This window comes from Siphateles boraxobius, unplaced genomic scaffold, assembly GCF_051911475.1.
Source record: "Siphateles boraxobius isolate OS27281-9 unplaced genomic scaffold, OSU_SipBor_1 7, whole genome shotgun sequence".
In the NCBI taxonomy this organism is placed as follows: domain Eukaryota; kingdom Metazoa; phylum Chordata; class Actinopteri; order Cypriniformes; family Leuciscidae; genus Siphateles; species Siphateles boraxobius.
In genome coordinates, this window is record NW_027509197.1 from 9463162 (window position 1) to 9483674 (window position 20513).

General features: G+C 41.7%; 1 protein-coding gene across 5 annotated transcripts in view; it reads right to left on the bottom strand.

Moving 5' to 3' along the window:
• myo16 (myosin XVI) overlaps window positions 1-20513 on the bottom strand; it is a 227951-nt gene that overhangs the window by 144425 nt on the left and 63013 nt on the right. For all 5 annotated transcript variants that reach the window (XM_077216645.1, XM_077216647.1, XM_077216643.1 and 2 more), the window contains exons 3-4: window positions 9649-9719; window positions 7717-7860 (exon numbers count right to left, since the gene is read on the bottom strand). In XM_077216645.1, coding sequence (XP_077072760.1) covers window positions 7717-7860; window positions 9649-9719 — 215 coding nt within the window. The remainder of the gene's footprint in view (window positions 1-7716; window positions 7861-9648; window positions 9720-20513) is intronic.

Genomic DNA, 20513 nt, shown 5'->3' on the forward strand with positions numbered 1-20513 from the left:
ACGCCCGCCAAACAAAACAAAGAGCTGCTCAATCAGTCTGAAAACAGACGAGCGGGACACATAAGCTCTCAGTGCCCTGATGGGGCAAAGGAGACTCATGTCCTTCTCATTGTGAACCGGAAGGGCGGACAGGGAAATAACCTGGGCCCTGAACGGTGTGTTGAGGGATTTAGGGACGTACCCGTGCCTTGGTTTGAGTATGACTTTTGAGTCTTTAGGCCCAAACTCCATACATGTCGCGCTTACCGAAAGCGCTTGCAAGTCCCCTATGCGCTTCACTGAAGCGAGAGCCATAAGAAACACCGTTTTGAAAGACAGAGGTTTCATGTCTGACAGTTGGATTGGCTTAAATGGGGCACCTTTCATGGCATCCAAAACCGCAGAAAGGTCCCACACATTGACTGAAGGGGTCTGGGAGGGTTCAGCCTCCGAGCTCCCCTGAGGAATCGCACGACCAGGTCGTTTTTCCCCAGTGACTGGCCAGACGTCGGTTTTGTAAAAGCCGCTATGGCGGCCACATATACTTTGAGCGTGGATAGGGTTCTGCCCTTATCCAGCAGCTCTTGAAGGAAGGAGAGTACTTCCGTAACCCCACAGTCTACGGGTCTACTGAGTCTACTGAGCTTGACACCAGGCAGAGAACACAGACCCTTTAGAGGAATAGAGCCGTCTAGTAGACGGGGCCCTAGCCTGCGTGATCGTGTTTAACACTCCCTCCGGGAGGTTAGCGGGTACCCGTTGATGGCCCATGCATGTAGGGACCATAGATCCAGGCGAGGATGCCAAATCGAGCCCTTTGCCTGAGAGGAGGTCTTTCCTCAACGTTATAGGCCACGGGGTAGTGCTGGTCAGCCGCATCAGGACTGGGAACCAAACCTGGTTCGTCCAGAGCGGAGCCACGAGCAGCACTGGGCATCCGATTTCCCTGATTCGTTCCAGCACCTGAGGCAGGAGCGAGACGAGGGGAAAAGCATAGAGGGGGCAGCGGGGCCAGCGCATCCCTGCTCTTGGAGAAAAAGTTCGGACAGTGAGCGTTTTCTTGGGACGCGAACTGGTCCACCTGCGCTCTGCCGAATGTCTCCCACAGCAGTTGGATCGTGTGCGGGTGCAGTGACCATTCTCCTGCTGGAACATTGTTTCTGGACAGTCTGTCTGGTCCCAGATTCAGGTGACCAGGCACATGCGCTTCTTTCAGTGAAAGCAGGTTGCGCTGAGCCCAGACCAGGAGGCGTTCCGTCAGCCTGTAAAGGTTTTGGGACCTGATGCCGCCCTGATGATTTATGTATGCCACCACTGACATGTTGTCCGACCGGACCAAGACATGGTGACCTTTTATCTGGGGACAGAAGCACCGTAGCGCGTTGTCGACTGCCATCATTTCCAGACAGATTATGTGTAGAAGCTTTTCCCGTTCTGACCACTGGCCAAAGAACGGTCTGCCCTCGAGCAGCGCTCCCCATCCCGAGTGGAGGCGTCCGTGGACACCATCTTCACACTCGATGAAGTCCCCAGAATCAGACCTGACTGATACCAGTCGGTTGCTTTCCAAGGTTCAAGAGCTGAGACGCATTTTAGATCGACTTTGAGGCGAAACAGACCAGAGGTCCATGCCCGGGGTGGAACTCGCGCTTTCAGCCATAACTGCAGTGGGCACATGCGAAGCAGACCCAGCTGGATTACCGAAGACGCTGAGGCCATGAGGCCCAGCATTTTCTGAAACCTTTTGAACGGGACTATAGAGCCGCGGTGGAAGGATTTTGCGGGCATGTTGTATGTCTAGTCCGCGCTCCGGCGACAGACGTGCTGTCATGGACAACGAGTCCAGCACTGTTTCCAGAAAAGAAATTTTCTGACTGGGAGACAGCAAACTCTTCGCCCAATTGACTGAGACCCAGATTCTCGAGATGCTCAAGTAATATGGTCCTGTGTTCTATGAGCTCTGAGTGTGATCGAGCTAGAGTCAGCCAATCGTCCAAGTAGATCAAAACACGCATGCCCCGAAGTCTCAGGGGTGCGAGAGCCGCGTCCATGCACATCGTAAATTGCCACCGAACGGCAGGACTGTGTATTGATATGCCTGGCCCTCGAAGAGGAATCTCAAGAATCGCCTGTGACGTGACGCTATTTGTATTTGAAAATAGGCGTCTCTCAGATCTATTGAAATAAACCAGTCCTCCTGGCGAACTTGTGCAAGGATTTTCTTGGTTGTAAGCATTCTGAACTGGCGCTTCACAAGCACTCTGTTCAGCTGTCGCAGATCTAGAATGGGTCTGAGACCCCCGTCTTTTTTTTCTTTTCTTTTCGGTACCAGAAAATATCTCCTGTATACACCCCCTTCGCTCTGAGCCTGAGATAAAGGTTCTATGGCCCCTTTGCTCAGAAGTATCGCTATTTCGGCTCGAAGTAGAGGAGTTACTTCATTTTTTACCGTGGTTTCGACTCGCGCCGTGTAGCGGCGGGGACGTCGAGCGAACTGCAGCGAATAGCCTCTTTTTATAGTGTTCAGCACCCATTCTGATACCCCTGGAAGCTTTGCCCACGCATCTGCATGATTAGCTAGAGGTAGAATGAAATCTGGGCTCTGGCCGCGGCATAGCGACAGCCGGAGAGCTCCGGTGTGCTGAGAAATAAACACTGTGTTTGCAGTGTACGAGGCGGGGGGCGCAGCGAGCCACCTTTATTCGTGCTTAGCCTGTACTGTGGCGGGCTGTGTCTGTGTGTGGGAATGGGCACTGAGACGTGGGCATTCTTACAACACTCATAACACCATCGGCCGCGGCCGGAATACCAGAAAATGCACTCTTTTTGGGATTTATCTGGGTCGCCCTAAAAATGGTGTTTGTGTACATGCAGGCGGGCTGTGGTACCGGCTTGTTTACTGCAAAGAACACTGGAACAGTCACATTGCTTGAAACTGAACGAGCGAGAAGTTTCGGTGACGTCTGGCCGCGGTGAGACTTAAACACCGTGGGCCTTAGCTGACTGTATGTGTGTTGGTTTCGTTTTACAGACACCGTGGCACATGCAGTGTGTAGTGTTTGTGGGCACTGGGTTGTGGGCATTTTTATTACACTCATAACACCATCGGCTGTGGCCGGAATACCAGAAAATACACTGCTTATATGATTTTTCTGGGTCGCCGTGGCAACGACATTTGTGTGCAGGCAAGCGGGCCATGGTACCGGCTTGTTTACTGCAAAATACACTGGAACAGTCGCATCTTCTTGGAACCGAACGAGCGAAAAGTTTCGGTGGAAGTCTGGCCGCGGCGAGACTAAATTTTATCTGCTGGGATCGAACTGGGATCGAACACGGGTCGAACACGGGTCTCTTGTGCGAAGGCTTTGCGTTTCGCCACTGAGCCACAGGGGGAAACGACAAAATCTTAAATTAGTTCGAGCAGATAAGAGAGCGTCATCACAGTTTTGTGTGTGTCGGCGTTTGTTTGCAGGCGTGCGTGTTATACAACAGGCTCATTGCTGCAATATTGACGTTTTCAGCCGCTCAAACTAAGAGGAGCTGAGAAATGTTTGAGAAATGGAGATTGGTCCAGCCTCGGCGGGACTAAAACACACTCTTTCCTCATTTCGCCGGTGACACATGCCCACGGGGGGCGAGGGCGGGGTAGCTTTCTTATAACGTAAAGAAAGCTATCCGCGGTTTTGATGCTGGCCCGTTTCCCTGACGACTCGCAGGCAGAAGGGGGGAGGTCCACAGAGCTCGCCCAATCCTCACTGTCCGACGCCAGGATAGAGCAGCTGGCCTTCTCTACAGATGCAGCTATCTCGTCGTCATTAATGACGGAAGTGGCGGCGCGCGGCGGCCTTTGTCCGTCAGTGAGCGACTCGATTGAAGCTGGTGAAGCTGGAGGGCGAACCGGCGAGCTTTCACGGGCTGGAGAAGGCCCGGGGACCCGCTGAGTACGGCGCTTTTACGGCGCGGCACAACAGCGGGCGGGAGTGCAGACTCGGAGAAAAAATGCCAGGCGAGTCCTCAGAGTCACCATGGCAATAGCTTGCAATGATGGCAGCCGCCGTCAGCGAGCGCGGGAGCTGCATGATCCTTACCCAGGCGAAAAACGCCGATGAAATGGCGGTCCCCGTCGCGGAGTGTGGCTCGGCACGAGCCACAGGAACGAAGCATCTTTAAAAAGACGCTGCTCTTTTAGATAAAGAGAGAGAGAGACACTGAGAGTCGCGACGGCGAACACACTCTCAGCAGAGTAAAAGGATATTGACGCTGGAAAGCGTAGCAGGTACGGCGACTGAAGGCGGCGAGGTGAAGGCCAGCGACTTCAGGTTCAAGGCTCGTCCCGCAGAAGGCTTGTTCTCGACGGCGCGGCTTCTCACTCTGGATCCAGCGAAGCGTGAGTTTCGCTGAAGAGATGAAAATCAGTTTGTATCAGCCTATCGAGCTATATTTATAGGCCAAGGCCACACCTATTCTGGCGGGACGTGACGGAATGAGCGCGAAGCGCCCCCATTGGATATGGCGTCACGCAGGCCCTCTCTCTAAAGGCTGCTGCTGTTGCCGCAGGTCCGCCAATAGGCACGCGAGCTGTCTTGCCTATGTCTGCATGCTGCCGCAACGCTTTTTACATTGATTCAAAATTAAGGATAATTTTTGGCTTCAATATCTCGTGGAAAAGAGGTTTTCCCCCTTAGCGTAAGATATTACGCAGTACGAGAGATACCCTCGTAAGAGAACTGAATGCAGGTGTTGTGTGTAATCATTTTTGTAGTTGTTGTAGTAGTAGTAGTAGTAGTAGTAAAGCGTATTTTTGTCCAGTATTCCTAAAGGAGGTGTATTTTTGTCCAGTATTCCTAAAGGAGGTCTGAGATTGAAGTGAGCTGGCAGGCGCACATGGATTGCTGCTTCATGCTCCAATGAAAATCAGGTCGAAAGTGTGGATGAAGAAGCTCACTGGATGAGGAACAGCTTGTGTAGGAATCTTTAGAAATAGGTTTGGATTGAAGAGGGCGAATATCTTCCCTTGGCATGTTCCTTTTTAGATTCATTTCAGAGATAAAGACACTGACTCATACTCTGTTTACACCCCAAGGCTCCAAATCTGTGGAGGATATGCTGTTCAATGACAAATTAATGATATAAAGGTCCCTTTTCCCACTATAAGTCAATTTTAGATTATATTAGGACTGCAGTGTATCATAGCCCTGCTGATTTAACAGCATTTCCAACTCTCCGACAAAATTCAACAAGTTTGGTATTATTGCTGGCAGTATATCTCATTCATCTCACTCAATAATTTATAGTGATTTCAACTTACAGTACCGTACGGTTCACATAGGGCATTTGGTGCCAAATCTGTGCCAGGAAGTTTGAGAGAAATGTCTCTCTCATCCATTCTTGATCAGTGAGATTTACAGACATCTGACAAAAGACGTCGAGATGTCCGCCAAAACACTTAGTTGGTGTAACATCCACCGCAGAGCTGTGTCGAATCGGCCACTTTTGCAAATTAAAAATGTTTTATGCAAATAAATAAACTGCACATTTGAAAAATATGACCCAATCATTCGAGGCCTATCGGTGCCCATAGCAAACAGGCTGCATCTGCATACTGTGCTGTACTGGAGGCAATAAGCAGAAAATCTTGAGCTTTCTTCCTCCACTCTAACATTTGGAGAAGAAATTCTCCTTAGGAAAGACGCTCTTTGAAGTCAGGGCGCTAAAAATAACCCATATATCCCGGTTACTTTGAGCTTTCACTGACACGCACACAGAGTGAGCTTTTGACTGGCACAACAGTGAAAAGAACAACAGTGACACACTTGTGTCTTCACTGTCTGTGAATTCAAGCAGGAGTCAATATAAGTGTTCTGGTTAGGGCAACACTATATAACAAACACCAAAATCAAAATATGGCTTGGTGTGATTATCCAATCGCAAATTCGGCTCAGCACAATCTCTGCATTTTTCTTATAACATGCAATGCAAACCGTGCCAACCATTTTACCAGATTTGTAGTGGGAAGTGTTTATGAACCTTGTTCCCAACAACAACAAAAAAAGGGCTCACTGCAGTTTTCCACCAGAATAAAAGCATGATGGATATAACATTTGGAAAAAAAAGTGGAGCAAATGAACTTTACTAAATATTTCAATAGTATCTTTTTAGAGTACAACAGTATTATTACAACAGTAATATATAATCATATGTCATTATTTTTATTTATAAATTTATAATGTTATAATTATAATTTGATAGTAATATTGAATTGGTTAAAAAACAGTGGTCTTTGAAACCTAAAGTGGAAAGACTTTATGGTTACTGAAATAGGTTTGAGTTGGTTCTTATAGAATAACCAAGTGTGAACACATACATTTGTCAAGTTTTTCCATTCAGCCCTAAAGGGATGGTCTTCAGAGAATTTCTCAGAAAAAAAAAATATTACTCCAATTGTTAGAGAATTATTAATTATTTCTTAAAATAGCTATTTAAGTCATCTGTATTTAAAAATCATATTGAGAAACAAATCACAATGTCCTTTTTTCCTCAATAGCAGGTGTATGAAGTTTTGGGCTCTAAATAACTTGATTTTACAATTGAAAAAAAGTTCATTTTCACAATCCAAATCAATTCATGATTAAGTCACTTCAAAAGTAAAAAAGTGTGGCAAACAGTTTTTCAAGAAGCCTGAAGGCATTCTGTCAGTGGAAGTTAAATCACCTGTGTTTGTTTGTGGTAAAGGCAGCGATCTGACATGATTGCGTTTTAGCTGAACACAGCCCGTCTAAAGACGCAGGGAAATCCTGATCCTGCCTGGATCTGTCAGCACTGTGGAGGATTACGCTTATCTGATCCGGCATGTCCAACATGATAGAACTTTACTCTAAGCTGTCTTAGTTGGATTTACGTGTATGTGGCTCTTTTTTATTTTTTTTACAACTAACTGCAACTCGATACACGTTTGTCTTGACACCATTTACTACTGTATAAGTAATTTGTTCCTATGGAAACACAAAAATACACAAAATATCCTGTCCGCTCTATACCACATAATGATATCTTTAAGCTCCACCTCTGGAGATGTGGTCGCCAATTACATATAGGCCATAAGTTACTGAAACACACACACACATCTATCAAGGCTGGTCAGGGGTGTTGTGTGTCAAGAAGCTCATTAAATTCTCAATACCCCGGTGAGAGACCAGAGAGGTAGGCAGTCGTGTTTTTCATCTCTTCCATCTCATTTTTGCTTTCATCCTTCAGTACACAAACCTCTTAAACATATTAAAGAGAGGTGTCACAGATGACACAGTCTAAGAGAAATAAGAATTCTCTTTAAAACCCCATTAAAACACTTGAAAAGGAAGGTTTTCTTTTCTGTGCTGGCCTTGTAATCCCTGAAGAAAGCGATCTGTTAACTACAGCGTATTTTTGATTTTGTATATGCCCCTGAATGTAAGATAAATCATTAAGGTTTTAACTCAATTTTTCCAGAACAGAAACAATTGTCATTATGTGTGTATCTGTTATACTTTAAATTGAAATTTTAAGTACACAAGCATATATGATCTCAAAGTTAATAAATATGGGATAAAAGATTTGATTTGATGGTGTCTGTGTGCGGTGAATTCGTATTGTATTATAACATCAAAACAAGCATTTTCTGTAAAGCTGCATTGAAAAAATAAGTATTGTAAAAAGTGCCTAATACATTTGAATTGAATAGACATGAATTGTATTCCTCACCAGCAGTAGCAGCAGCACCATATCTGCGTGATCGCAGGCGCAGGCCACATGCAGGGCGGTCCAGAGGTCCTCATCCTGCAGGTTGACATTCAGTCCCTTCTCTATCAAAATCTCTGCTGCGAACACATTTTCATGGCGGGCACACTGCAGAGACAAAAGAAAGAGAGGATGTAGACATGTAGCATTCCCAGTCACAGTGGAGCAATCTAACAGACATCTACATATCCCAAAATATTTGTCCAATCATGGTTTTCACAAATATATCAAAACGAGCAGCTGTTTTTAAGTGTGATAAGAAGAAATGCACTTTATTTAGTACATGCACTTACTGCAATCATAAAAAACCTAAGAAAATATTGGGCAATAGTATAAAGCAACTAAATGATTTGAGGTTAGATTTAGAGATATGTTTGGAGTTAGTACCTAGTTTATTACCAAGTTAGTGTAATTACTATTAGTGCATAGTATGTACATGCAGAATAGGACTGTAAAATAAAGTATTTCCGCAATGTTTCTTGAGCATCAAACGAATTCTCATGAAAACATGTTAAAAGTCATTGCAAAAATGGCTCTGAAAAACATTCAATACACATTCTTTGATTTGACTTGCATGTCCAAATACTTTTTGCACCTACTGTAATTGTAGGAACATTTGATTGAATATCTTCCTCAACTAAACTTAAACCATTTTGCCCAAAAACAAACTTTCCGAGAGCTTTAGTGAATAAGTGCTTTAACTATTCAGATAATATTTAGCTATTCTACTATGCAAAAAGATGTAGCCATTTTTACATTAGATAATGAAATTAATTGCACGGAAGCAGATGTTAATTTCAGTTAGAGGTGCAATAATAAAAATTGTAATTAAAAAATTAATTACATATATTGCATTGGGTATGAATGGCTGATTTCATATGTTGCACCATAAAATGTATTGTTTTCTATTTGAGCATCTCTGACTCCTAGAGAGTGCCAAGACTTAATTAAACTATATCCAATTACCACTGAAATTGGATTTGTTTCTGTTTAGCTGTACTTTACCCTGGCGAACCTTTTACATTTATTTAAGTCTCCTATGGTCACAAAATTAACTAACAAAAATTGAGTCATCCATCTTGCTTGAGTGTAGTGCTCACACACTAGACCAGGTCTATTAAAGTCAGTGTCACCAAATGGTGTCAAATATTTCCCAGAGTTACAATGAACCAACTAAAGGGAATGTAACGGATGCCTACCATTTAGTTGACAAGCAGGCATTGAACAGAACAGGTAGGTGTCATATATAACCAGGAATTGTCCAATACAAGGAAAATGAATTAAGATCTTCAACCCTCCTCAGCTTTTCAAAAAAAAAGATAAATATTGGCTGTTGGAGGCCAAATTTGACTGTGAACAGTAAGAGTGTTTTTTTGTTGTTGTTTTTACATTGAGGCTGATAGTATATAAATCTTACTCAACAACTTTAAATATAAAAAATTTGCTTTTCCATTAATTTCCAATGGTTAATCAATTTTGACCACAAACAACCAGGGTGTGACCTCAACTGAAGTGCAATGTTTTCTATATCTAAACCTTGAACCAGTCAGATTGAGTAAACCATTTTTATATTTAAAATAAATAAATAAAATTGGTAAAAAATGCCTGAATATATTTAAATGTTTAATATGGAATGTACATCCCAGGTGTGGCTTCAAACATGCCTTGTCCATTCTTAATTTAAAGTTAGAACATTTTATAAAATTATTTTAAAATTAAGTCTATGTAATACTTTGTAGAGGACCTCAGATATAAAAGGAACTGGGTATTGGGGCACTGCTTTAAAAAAGGGACAGGCAGAATTCCTGCAGAGGACATCACAGTCAGTGTGAATGACAGCTCGAGAGGCAATGCACATGTATCTGAATTTGTCAGAGCTTGTCCTTATGTTCTTACCAGATGGAGCAGAGATCCTCCTGAGGAAATCACTGTGTTCAGGTCAGCTCCCTCCTTCAGCAGCCTCAGTACTGGAACAAAAAAAATGCAAAGAGGGATGAATATATCTGCAAAATGAACTTCATAAAATCTTCGTGACCCATTCTACACATATTGAGGAAATATGATGAATTGTTAGGATCTCTAAAGACACTAGAGTACCTAGAGCAGTGGTTCTCAAAGTGGGGTCCGTGAACGATAGCCAGGGGGTCCGCGAAATAATTTATAACAGCCTACCGTTTTTCCATGACTATAAGTCATGTTTTCTTTATCATCTGAAAACTTGCTATTTATTCCAAAGTGACTTATCGGCCTAATGCATTTAATGTCAAATAATAAAAAAGTATGCTTTTAAAGGTTTCTATAGATAGATAATCTATCTATATTTCTTATGCCTGTGCGTCAAGTATTCGCTGTGTTTTGGTCGTTTTTTGGGCACGCGCGCCAGAAGGAGACAGAGACGGCAGAACCGGCATCCTGTTGTTTTTTTTATTTTTAAAAGGCATGACATTTTGTAGTCATTTTTAATGTACACACAAATAAAAAATTTACATTTTGCCGTTTTGAATGATGTACTCTTATCTGTATGACCATAAATAAGAGTATTCCTTTGTTTCCACTGCATAGGAAACAATACAAGTGTTCGCGCCGGCGTCTCGCGTGCGCGCACAATAGGCTATGTCAATTCTAGCACTGCTAATTTTACATCAAAACCTATTCATTATCAAAATAAAATACTCACCGAACTTATAAACAGTTCTGCTTAATTTAATTTGTCTGTTGTGCACTATGAAGGCAGTGACGGTCAATCATTATACCGTCGACTTGCTGTTGTTCCAATCTCATTTCTCCACATGTGAAGATGCTGATACGTGCAGGTCTGGACCTCTGTAATTTTTTTAATGTGTAGCCTATTATATAATGAAAGTTTTGAAATAATTGCCTAATATAAACTCTAATTTGGCGCTGCAAGGATATTAAACATCGCGATGATAAACTGACCTTCTCATCTGAGCGGTTTCAGCAGACTACCAGCGCTCGTCAATGTCAAAATGCGCATTTCCGCATGACGCTTCAGTTATTCGGTCATAAAGTGTGAGATAAGATGTAGGCTAAACAAGATCTAGACACGCGTGAAATTAATGTGGGAAAAAATAAATACTCTGAACCCCAAGTGAATTTACACAAACTGAGAAAGTCAAAAAGCATTGGATCTGGACCCCCTAGCAAGATCACTTTTGGCACCTCAGTACACTATTTAGAAAACCCTGCATACGACCCTGGGTGAAGACTATTTGTGTCAAAACATTTCATTAAGCGCTCCCACATTAACTTTGGGCTCAGTCACTGTTATAAATATGAGGGGGTCCTTGGAAATATTTTTCCCCCGTAAGGGGTCCCTGGCTCCAAAATGTTTGAGAACCCCTGACCTAGAGTGCTGCCTAGCGGTCTATTGCCTACATAGGCTCCAGCCTTGTAAGGCAGCATCCTGATTGAAATGAGATCTCGCAAGTAACATCGAACACCACACTTAGATGGAAACAAATAGTACTATTTAGATGAACAATAGTTCATTGTTAGCAAGTTGCTAAGCACACTAACACTGTATTGAACATTTATATATTTTTTTGTTGGTACTGAACGTCTTAAAATGATATGTATATATATGTATCCCTTTGTCCTCCATTTTAGAAAGATTTTTCACAGAGCAACCTTCTCCACAAAAGGTACATAAATAATGTTGCCAAAATAATAGACTAAAGGCCCATTCACACCAAGGAACGACAATAACGTCACAGAGAAATCATACTGTTGGAATCACTTCCATAGTGATTTTTCCTAATGAATGAATGATAAAAAAAATATTGACGGCCAATAAGAATCCACCAGACTTTAATAAGCTGAAGCATTTAAAGCAGCAGATGACAAAACTATAATAAACAGAAAGCTAACGTTTGTTGTGGACGCTAATATTGGTATGGTTATTGTTATTGTTGTGAACGGGCCTTTAAAGCCTTGGTCTGTTTTGACCTTAACCATCAGACTGTTGACAGCCACTAACTGAATCTCTGTGGCAGTGTCTAGTGCATATTGGCAGTTTCATCCTGTATTTGCCTCCGGTCTGAATTTAAGTGCACTACATGACACACGGCTAAGCCCCATTGAATTGAATTACTAAAGAACCTATCAGACACGTTATAATGATTCCCACCAAAATGCATCAAAACGAGTGTTCCTTACATGGCGTTTACTGTAAATGCACAGTACAGAAGTGAAGGGACTCTATGTTGATCCCAAATATGATGATAGAATATAAATGTATAAATATAAATGTGCATACAGACACTCATACAAATGTTGGTATATTCCTGAGGGATTTTTCAGCTCCATAACGTGACACATAGCCTACTAGTCTGGAATTGAATCTCAAACATGCTCAGTGAGGAACAAATCTGCTTACACAGAGAAATGACAGAGGCTCATTTCATCTCAGCCGAGGTTTAAATCACTGAGAGTGAAGAAAAGACAGATGTGCACACAAAAACAAAAACGTTAGCATCAGCAGGTTAGCCTACTGAGGCTATCTGGCATGCATTCAGGCATATCGAAAAGAATATCTATTCAACGGATCAGTACGCCAGAAAGGAAGACATTTTAAACAAACACACAAGGGGAAGAAGACAAAAACAAAAACGTACTGTAAGAACGATAACCAAGAACAATAACAACAATAACTATATTAGCATCCACACCAATGCTAAGGATCATTCGGTTAATTGTGACTGTATGCTGCTGTTATGTCAAGCTTGAGTTCTTTAAAGTCGGGTGGATTCTGATTGGCTATCTATGTTTGTATCGTTCATCAGTTGGAGAAAACAAAAATAGTTCAGTGTTTTTGGTAATACCTTAGTTAGGGGACCAATTCTCACTATTAACCATTTGCTTATTAGCTTGAATATTTCTAGCATATTGGCGTATTATTAGTAGCCTACTTATGAAGCACATATTGATGCCTTATTATGATAGTGAGTAAATGACAATTTGGTTACACTTTATTTCAAGGTGTCCTTGGTACAGTGTAATTACACAATTACATACTGTGTAATATCTATTAACAACACAGTTTAGTTTTAGTTGCTAGTAATTGTGTGTCATTTACTGTTATTACAATAGTAAGTACATGTAACAGTCAACAAGGACACCGTTCTCCATTTCCTTGACAGCCGTGACTATGGTACAAGTATATTGGCTGTGGCAAGTGTGTTCTCAAACGCTAGTGTGATGGATGGCTCAAAGGCTGAATGGGTGAATCTCAGAGATCACTCAGCAATCCCCATCAGGAAATTGAACACCGCTTTGGATTATACAGAGCTGCCAACACAGGAAAATAAAAATGAATGAAGATCCCAGAGAGGAAATGAGGCAGGGTGTAAGGCTTGTAAAGGACACTGTCAGATGTGCGCCAAAACAATTAAGGGTTATTCAGTCATTAAAGAGTTGCTATGCAGTGTGCCAGATTAGCTTGATGTAACTACGAAGCAAATTTTGTCAAGCACCACAACACAATGATGGCCGTGCATCTTAAATCACATGAACCTTTGCCACTGCAAAACATGCAATCAATGCTAATCACACAAGCCTGCCAGGCTCAAGTCTTGCCAGCTTCATTGGAAAGATAAGCTAAGACAGATCAATAGGTCTTAAACTAATAAATCTGTACCTGAATGATTTCTGCATGACACACATGTGCTCGATTCACTACTTGCCAGGACAGAGTGAAGGTTAATTACAATTAGGGTTGCAAAGGGGCGGAAAATTTCCGGTAAATGTCCGGAAAGTTTCCGGTAAATGTCCATGGGAAGTTAAGCTGGGGAATTTTGGAAATATTCCATATTAGAAACTTTCCAGGGGAAAAATGGGAATTATGGGAATTAATGGAAATTTAGGGGAACTAACTGGGAATTTATTGTAATGTAATCGATCATTGTATCATATCCAAGCATAAACATGAACAGAGAAGTCATAAGAAAACATCCATGCAAAATGTTTTCAACAGATTTATTTGTAAGTAGAACAGTACAAGTTTTAATTATTTTACTGAACAATCACTTGTTTCATGGAAGAACAAAAACAGGAATATTGGGTTAAATATTACTCATCCCCCAACCCCACTCAATCAAAAATGTGTGGGGGGGGGGCATATTCATTTTCGTAATATTCTCATTTTCCTCTATATCTCATCAGAAATGTATATGTCGGCAGCTCTGCAGCAGCTGAACACTAAGGAGCGAATGTACAGAGACGTGACATCACTGCCAGATTCAAACTGTGCTTTCGCGCTATGGCTGGCGCTGAGCCAAAGACGGATGCGCTCAGCGCTTGTCATAGGCTATATCACAACTGTTCTGTGTTTTTAACCACATAATATTTATTTTAGGTTTCAGACATTTAAATACATATAATTTATAGCAAAACAATACATTTATAGTTTGTAAAATACACAATGGTCTCTATGGAAGCAGCAATAACAACCCATTCAAATGATATTTGACGACGGTTTTTATTCATATCAGAGACAGTGTAAATAACTATAAAGTCAACTCTATTTTCAGTTCACCGGCCACTTACTTTCATGTATTTCGGGAGAAACTGATGAATTCACGCGCTGTAATAACTTAAATCCAACAGACAGGAATCTCTGAACTGCGGCCCAAACACGAAGCCCATCTCACGTTACAGATCAAGATAACTTATAAAGGTTTTTTAAACTACAAAAACTCACTTACAGATATTTGAGAATCGGAATAGAAGATAGTTTATGACATGGTAAGCAAATGTGTTAATATTTAGAAATAAAAGCGCTAAATCTGTCATACAGCGCTATTTTGGCTGTGGTGAATCACGTGCCAAGCATGACGTGTCACCATGGAAACCATGCTGGGGGGGGGGCGCATTAGTATTCTTACTAGGGTTGGGCTGACAGACATCACTTTGTTTAGCCGACATCGCGATGTCTGTCAGCCATCATGATGGACGATGATATCGTCCATCGGCCCAACCCTAGTAAGAATACTAATGCAATGGCATGAACAGATACATAAATAGTAAGGCTAGCTAAACAACTGGAATGATCTTGAAAACATATTGCAGGTGGCAGAGAAAAACAGCCACATGAGGTAGCTAGCATCTGCCTTATGTGGTAAATAAAGTTATGCTAGCTTATTTAGCATCTAACTTATCAGCATTGCTACTAGATGAATACATTTGTATGTCATATTTGCAATTTAAATATTTAATAAATATATTTCCCCATAATATCATCAAAATTTACTTCACTTTGTTGAGTCCACAGGCTCAAATGTGTGCCTTCAATAGTCTTGTGCTTTGGGCTTCTGTACATGTGATGGGAGGCATGCACAGTGCCAGTAGGGGGAGTGGTCTCAATAGCCATGCAGTAAGCAGTGCTTACTTCTATGTGCATGTGATTGAGGAATGGCATGGATATTCAAGTGTATTTGAATGGCATCTGTTTGTTTTAGTCAAGATTATGCTAAAATATACTTTCCCCAACTATATTTAAGTTCCCTATGAAGAGCCAACCCTCAACTTTGAAAACTCCCTACTTTATTCCCATTTATTCCCATAAATTCCTGTTAATTCCCTTACATTCCCATTAATACCCATGGAAAGTTTCCATCTTTGAAAATTCCCAGAATTTTGCAACCCTAATTGCAATGCAACTATGAAATGATAATTCTGGTTATACACCCCTACCTAAGCTTCAATATTATGACCCACACAGGAGTAGTTACTGCCTCAAACAGATGTGCTTGTGGATGACCCCGATGATGAGTGTTTGGCCGGTTTATACAGACTACCCATTTATGGATGAGAACATGCCCACTGTGAGTAGTGGTGGTGAAGTAGAGCAGTTCATGCTAATAATAAAATCTGCACTCGTTCATATTTATGAAGTGTTTGTTATAGCAATCTGACTCAGCTATATATGTTGCTGGCTTGTTTGTTAAACCCAATAACGCTGAATGCTGCAAAATCATCTATGTGACCTCCATTATGTTTTGCGCAACAAGAAGCCAACAAAAAAAAACAAAAAAACATCAGCTTTAAGCAAGGTGTACTACCCTCATGCCATTACTCAAACAATGCCAAGGAGAACAAAGTTAAAAAATTACGAGAAAACAAATGCACTTGCAACTACAGTGAGTGAATACAATTACAGCTGAAATGGCTACTTGATGGAATCATGTAGTGTGCGGAAATGTATTTGCTTTTAATACAGAAACATCAGTCCAATCAATGCTATTCAAATAGAATCCAAGTTAGACACTCAGTCCCAACTTGGTCAATCTGCAGTCATTAGCATTCAGGGAGCTTAATTTATTTCCCAAGTCTGTTTGCTCTAATGAGCACCAGAAAAGTCTATCATACCTAGGGCAAATTCTTCATCATGCTTCCATTACTCTTGGGTAGACGTTTTCACTTTCCCTGTTTGTTTACCGTTTCCCGGTTTTAGCTGCTAAAGGGAGAAGAAGAAGCCCCCCTTTGAAATAAACCCAATCAACATATTAATGCAACAATATTATGTCCTCAAATTCGGGAACATTACACCTACTTTTAGGAAAATTAGATGGTGTTCTGGTATTAAAGTAACACTATGTAGTTTTTCAACCTTCATAATATATTTCCAAGACCCTTGTGATGGTACATCGACTTACAATAGGTTAAATGACACATCTGCCATAGCCTGACGTGGTCTGTATCGCTTTTACTGGCACTATGTAACTTCAGGTTTCGGGTAGTAACCGGAGCACAAAAAGAACAACAAAATTCAACTGCTTTACGGCATACATAGTTTTTCTTCGTTTGTGATGTCTTTCATAAAATCATGCATCATACTCTACCTTGTCTGTGGCCATTGTTGATTCCAAAGCCGGTGCTGGATAAACAGCGAGCGTGCGCGTGTGACAGTAGGCTACGGTAGGCTAAATTATTTATGACAGCGGTAATGGACAATTCCAATTCCGCTTCCAACCTGCCGGGCGACCGCAGAGGAAAAGTTCCTTGGTGTTGCTTTAAAGGGGATAGTTCACCCAAACATTCTGTCCTGAGACATTTTGGGATGTACCAGGGAAGAAAAAAAAAATATCCCCACAATTTGATATTTGATATATTTTTATAATGTTATGGATATGGTATTTCACAAGATGTGTATGCAATACAGAGCTGCTTCATTATACTATAGGGTTATGGTTTCGTTTAGATTTAGTTGCTAATAATTATGCATAATTTACTGTTATTACTATAGGAAGTACACATAACAGTTAAAGACACTGTTCTCCCTTACCTTGGCAGCATATGCAATAAAAGAGCTGCTTCATCGCTGACATGATAGAAGACATTGCAAGAGTTGTTTCCTACAATGGATTGTGAGAAAATATTCACCTCATTCAACGTTCTTCTTTATCCCGTTACTACTACGTATGAGAAACCACAGCAAATAATTAAGTGCATGATGGAACTCTCTGGATGAATCAAGTTGGATTATAAACTTTTTCATTTGACCAGTTAATTTAATATATTTACGAATCTGGCCTCGGTAGTTCTGATTCTAAACCGCTGATAGAAATACATAATTAAGTAGCCCCTGGTTCTGTCATCATTTTACTCATCCTGGCCTTGTGACTTCTATGGGACACAAAATTAGATGTTCACCAGTTTCACGAACTGCTCTGACACGAAGGTTAAGAATACAAATGCAGCTTTATTAGGGTAATCCAAATATCATGGCAGACAGAGAGCTTAGGGACGACCTCCATGGTCGTATCTAGACAGACAGTGAGTTCATGAGCAGAATAAACCACCTCGTGCAAAAGTAGATCAGGTGCCGCTGCCTCGGAAGAAGCGTAGGCAGCACAGGCACATAGAATGGCCATTGCCGGACTCAGATGCAATGGACTGTAGGGTGATGTTAGGACCACTAAGATTCCAGCCTCAACCACTGACATCAATGACGGGTCCGCCAAACTGGAAGATAGCTCAAACGCCTAGGGAGCGCCTTAGCAGTGTCCATGATGGCTGAAGACTCTGGCGTGGCGGCCATGTCGTGAAGAGCCTCTGGCGTGGCGGCCATGTCGTGAAGAGCCTCTGGCGTGGCGGCCATGTCGTGAAGAGGCTCTGGCGTGGCGGCCATGTCGTGAAGAGGCTCTGGACTAACGATCACCGGACTCGGAAGCACTGGACTAGCGATCACCAGACTTGGAAGCACCGGATTCCTTTATGGGCCAACCTCTATGGCCATCAAAGCTTGATGCACAATGGATCCATATGGATCCAGTCTTCTGTCACAAACCGCTCTGACACTGAGGTTGAGGATCCAAATGCAGCTTTATTATGGTAATCCAAAATCACAATCCAAATAACAGGCTAGAGATCAAAATCAAAGGGCAAACAATCCTAACCACAACTGAGTCCAAATAACAAGAAAATGGGGCAATCCAGGAAACCAGACAGAAGATCAAAACCATGATAGAGCTTAGAATTGCAGTTTTACACTAAACATGACTTTGCAAAGAAAGATTAAAATCAGAGGGCTTATATAGGCAGGGTTTAACAAGCTAATGATACACAGCCGAACCTAATCACAACATAATGAGTTCAGGCAATGGGATCTGGGAATCTAGGAATTGAAGTTCATTATGAGTTAGTCGGGAGGAGCGCCCTCTGGTGGAGATTACGGGCACTCCAGCTGGTGGATGTAACAACCAGAAATGTCAGAGCTGCTCTTTACCATTGAATGAAAGTGCTTTTAGCTCCAAAATTAGCTATTAGTCTAAAATATGACTAAGAATCTCATAAAAGCATCATAACGTGATGTGAGGGCCAAGTACGGTAATCCATACTCAGAATTTGTTCTCTGCATTTAACCCATCCAAGTTATTTCACACACATTAAGAACGGTGAGTAGTGGACACACACACTGCAAACCATGGACACACACACACACCCGGAGTAGTGGGCAGCCATTTGCTCTGGTGCCCAGGGAGTGATTGCGGGTTAGGTGCCTTGCTCAGTCATAGGTATTAAAGGTGGAAGACCGCACTGTTCATTCACTCCCCCACCTACATTTCGGGTTACAAGTCTAACTCTCTAACTATGGCCACAACTGCCCCTAATAACAGTGGCCCATACAACATGTGTGCCACATTCCAAGTCCTCTGAAGTAATACAGGTGCTTTCTGTGAGGAACAGGCAAAAAATGTAAACATTATTCACTGTATAAACAAATGTCTATAGAGAAGCGCTTCCTGGACTCAAGTGAATAAGTTTTAGGTGCTCTTTGGATAGAAAAAACATGTAGAAATCATCAGGAACATCCAAGGCACTCTCTTTAGAAAAGTTAAAAAGCCTTTATTTCTATGGCTTGGTCATAATCAACACTATTAAAACACTCCGACGCGTTTCGGCATACAAGCCTTCGTCTTCGTACAAGGCTTGTATGCCGAAACGCGTCGGAGTATTTTAATAGTGTTGATTATGACCAAGCCATGGAAATAAAGGCTTTTTAACTTTTCTAAAGAGAGTACCTTGGATGTTCCTGATGATTATTCACTGTATATCTTGCTTGATAGCCGTGGTCACCATTCAGAAAAGACCAGCTCTAAATAATTAATTTGGTGTTCTATAGAATAAATAACGGTCATAGTGGCTTCAGATGGTATGTTTGTGAGTAAATTATGAGAATTTTCATTTGGGGGTGACCTGTCCCTTTAAGAATCTGTTTAGCAATTGACATGAATGATACATTTAGCAATGATAGTGCTTTATGTTTGCATGAGCACAAGACTATAATTTACAAAATGGTCCACTTAACCATGGAGAAAACTCTGTGTGGTCTTTAGAGGACAGAAATTCTGCTGACTGCAAAGAGAGAAAACAACCTGTGCATGTTAACATGGCACTATAGAGCCTGATGAGCACATCTGTTAGATGGTCCGGCTGCAGGCATTAGAGGAAACACCAGAGACAATCCGACTATGTGTCAGGCCTCTTTACTGACCAAACAGAGGTCAGCAGACAGTTAGCCAATATTGTGTCTTTGCACACTGGTTGAAAGCATGTTGTGCTACTGTACCTGCTCAAGTCAGGATACATTATTACTGGTGGAACAAATTTTTACTCATTTGGGTCAAATCCACCATAAAGCCTAACATGCTGTTATCATTAAATGGACATATACAGGACTCAAATGGACCAGACACAGATGGTCTAATATTCACATCAGCAATTCTGGAATGAAACTGGACCTCCTTGGAATTATCCGAACATTTCAACACTCTGTTTATTGGAATGTGCTCTGTTTGCACTTGCCTGATAAGGCTAATATGTGTTTTCCTCCGCTGGTTAATAACCTTCTATATTTCCTATGACTTGATGCTGGGCCCAAGAGTGGGCGAAATTCAACCTGTCACGGGAAAATGGGAAAACAGCTGTTGGAACCATATGTGGCATTGCCATGGAAACCAGGCATGGGGAAAGGAGAGGACGGGGGAGAAAAGGCAAGATAGTAGGAGATGAGAAATTAAAAGATAAGGAATATGAATAACTGTTTTCTTTTTTTAATTTACTTACTGGTAAAGTTGAATTTCAAGCAGCCATTACTTCAGTCTTCAATGTCAAATGATCCTTCAGAAATCATTATATGCTGATTTGCTGCTCAAGAAACATTTATTCTTATTATAAATGGTAAAAAGAGTTGTGCTAATTAATATTTTTGTGGAAACCATTTTTCTTCAGGATTTGATGAA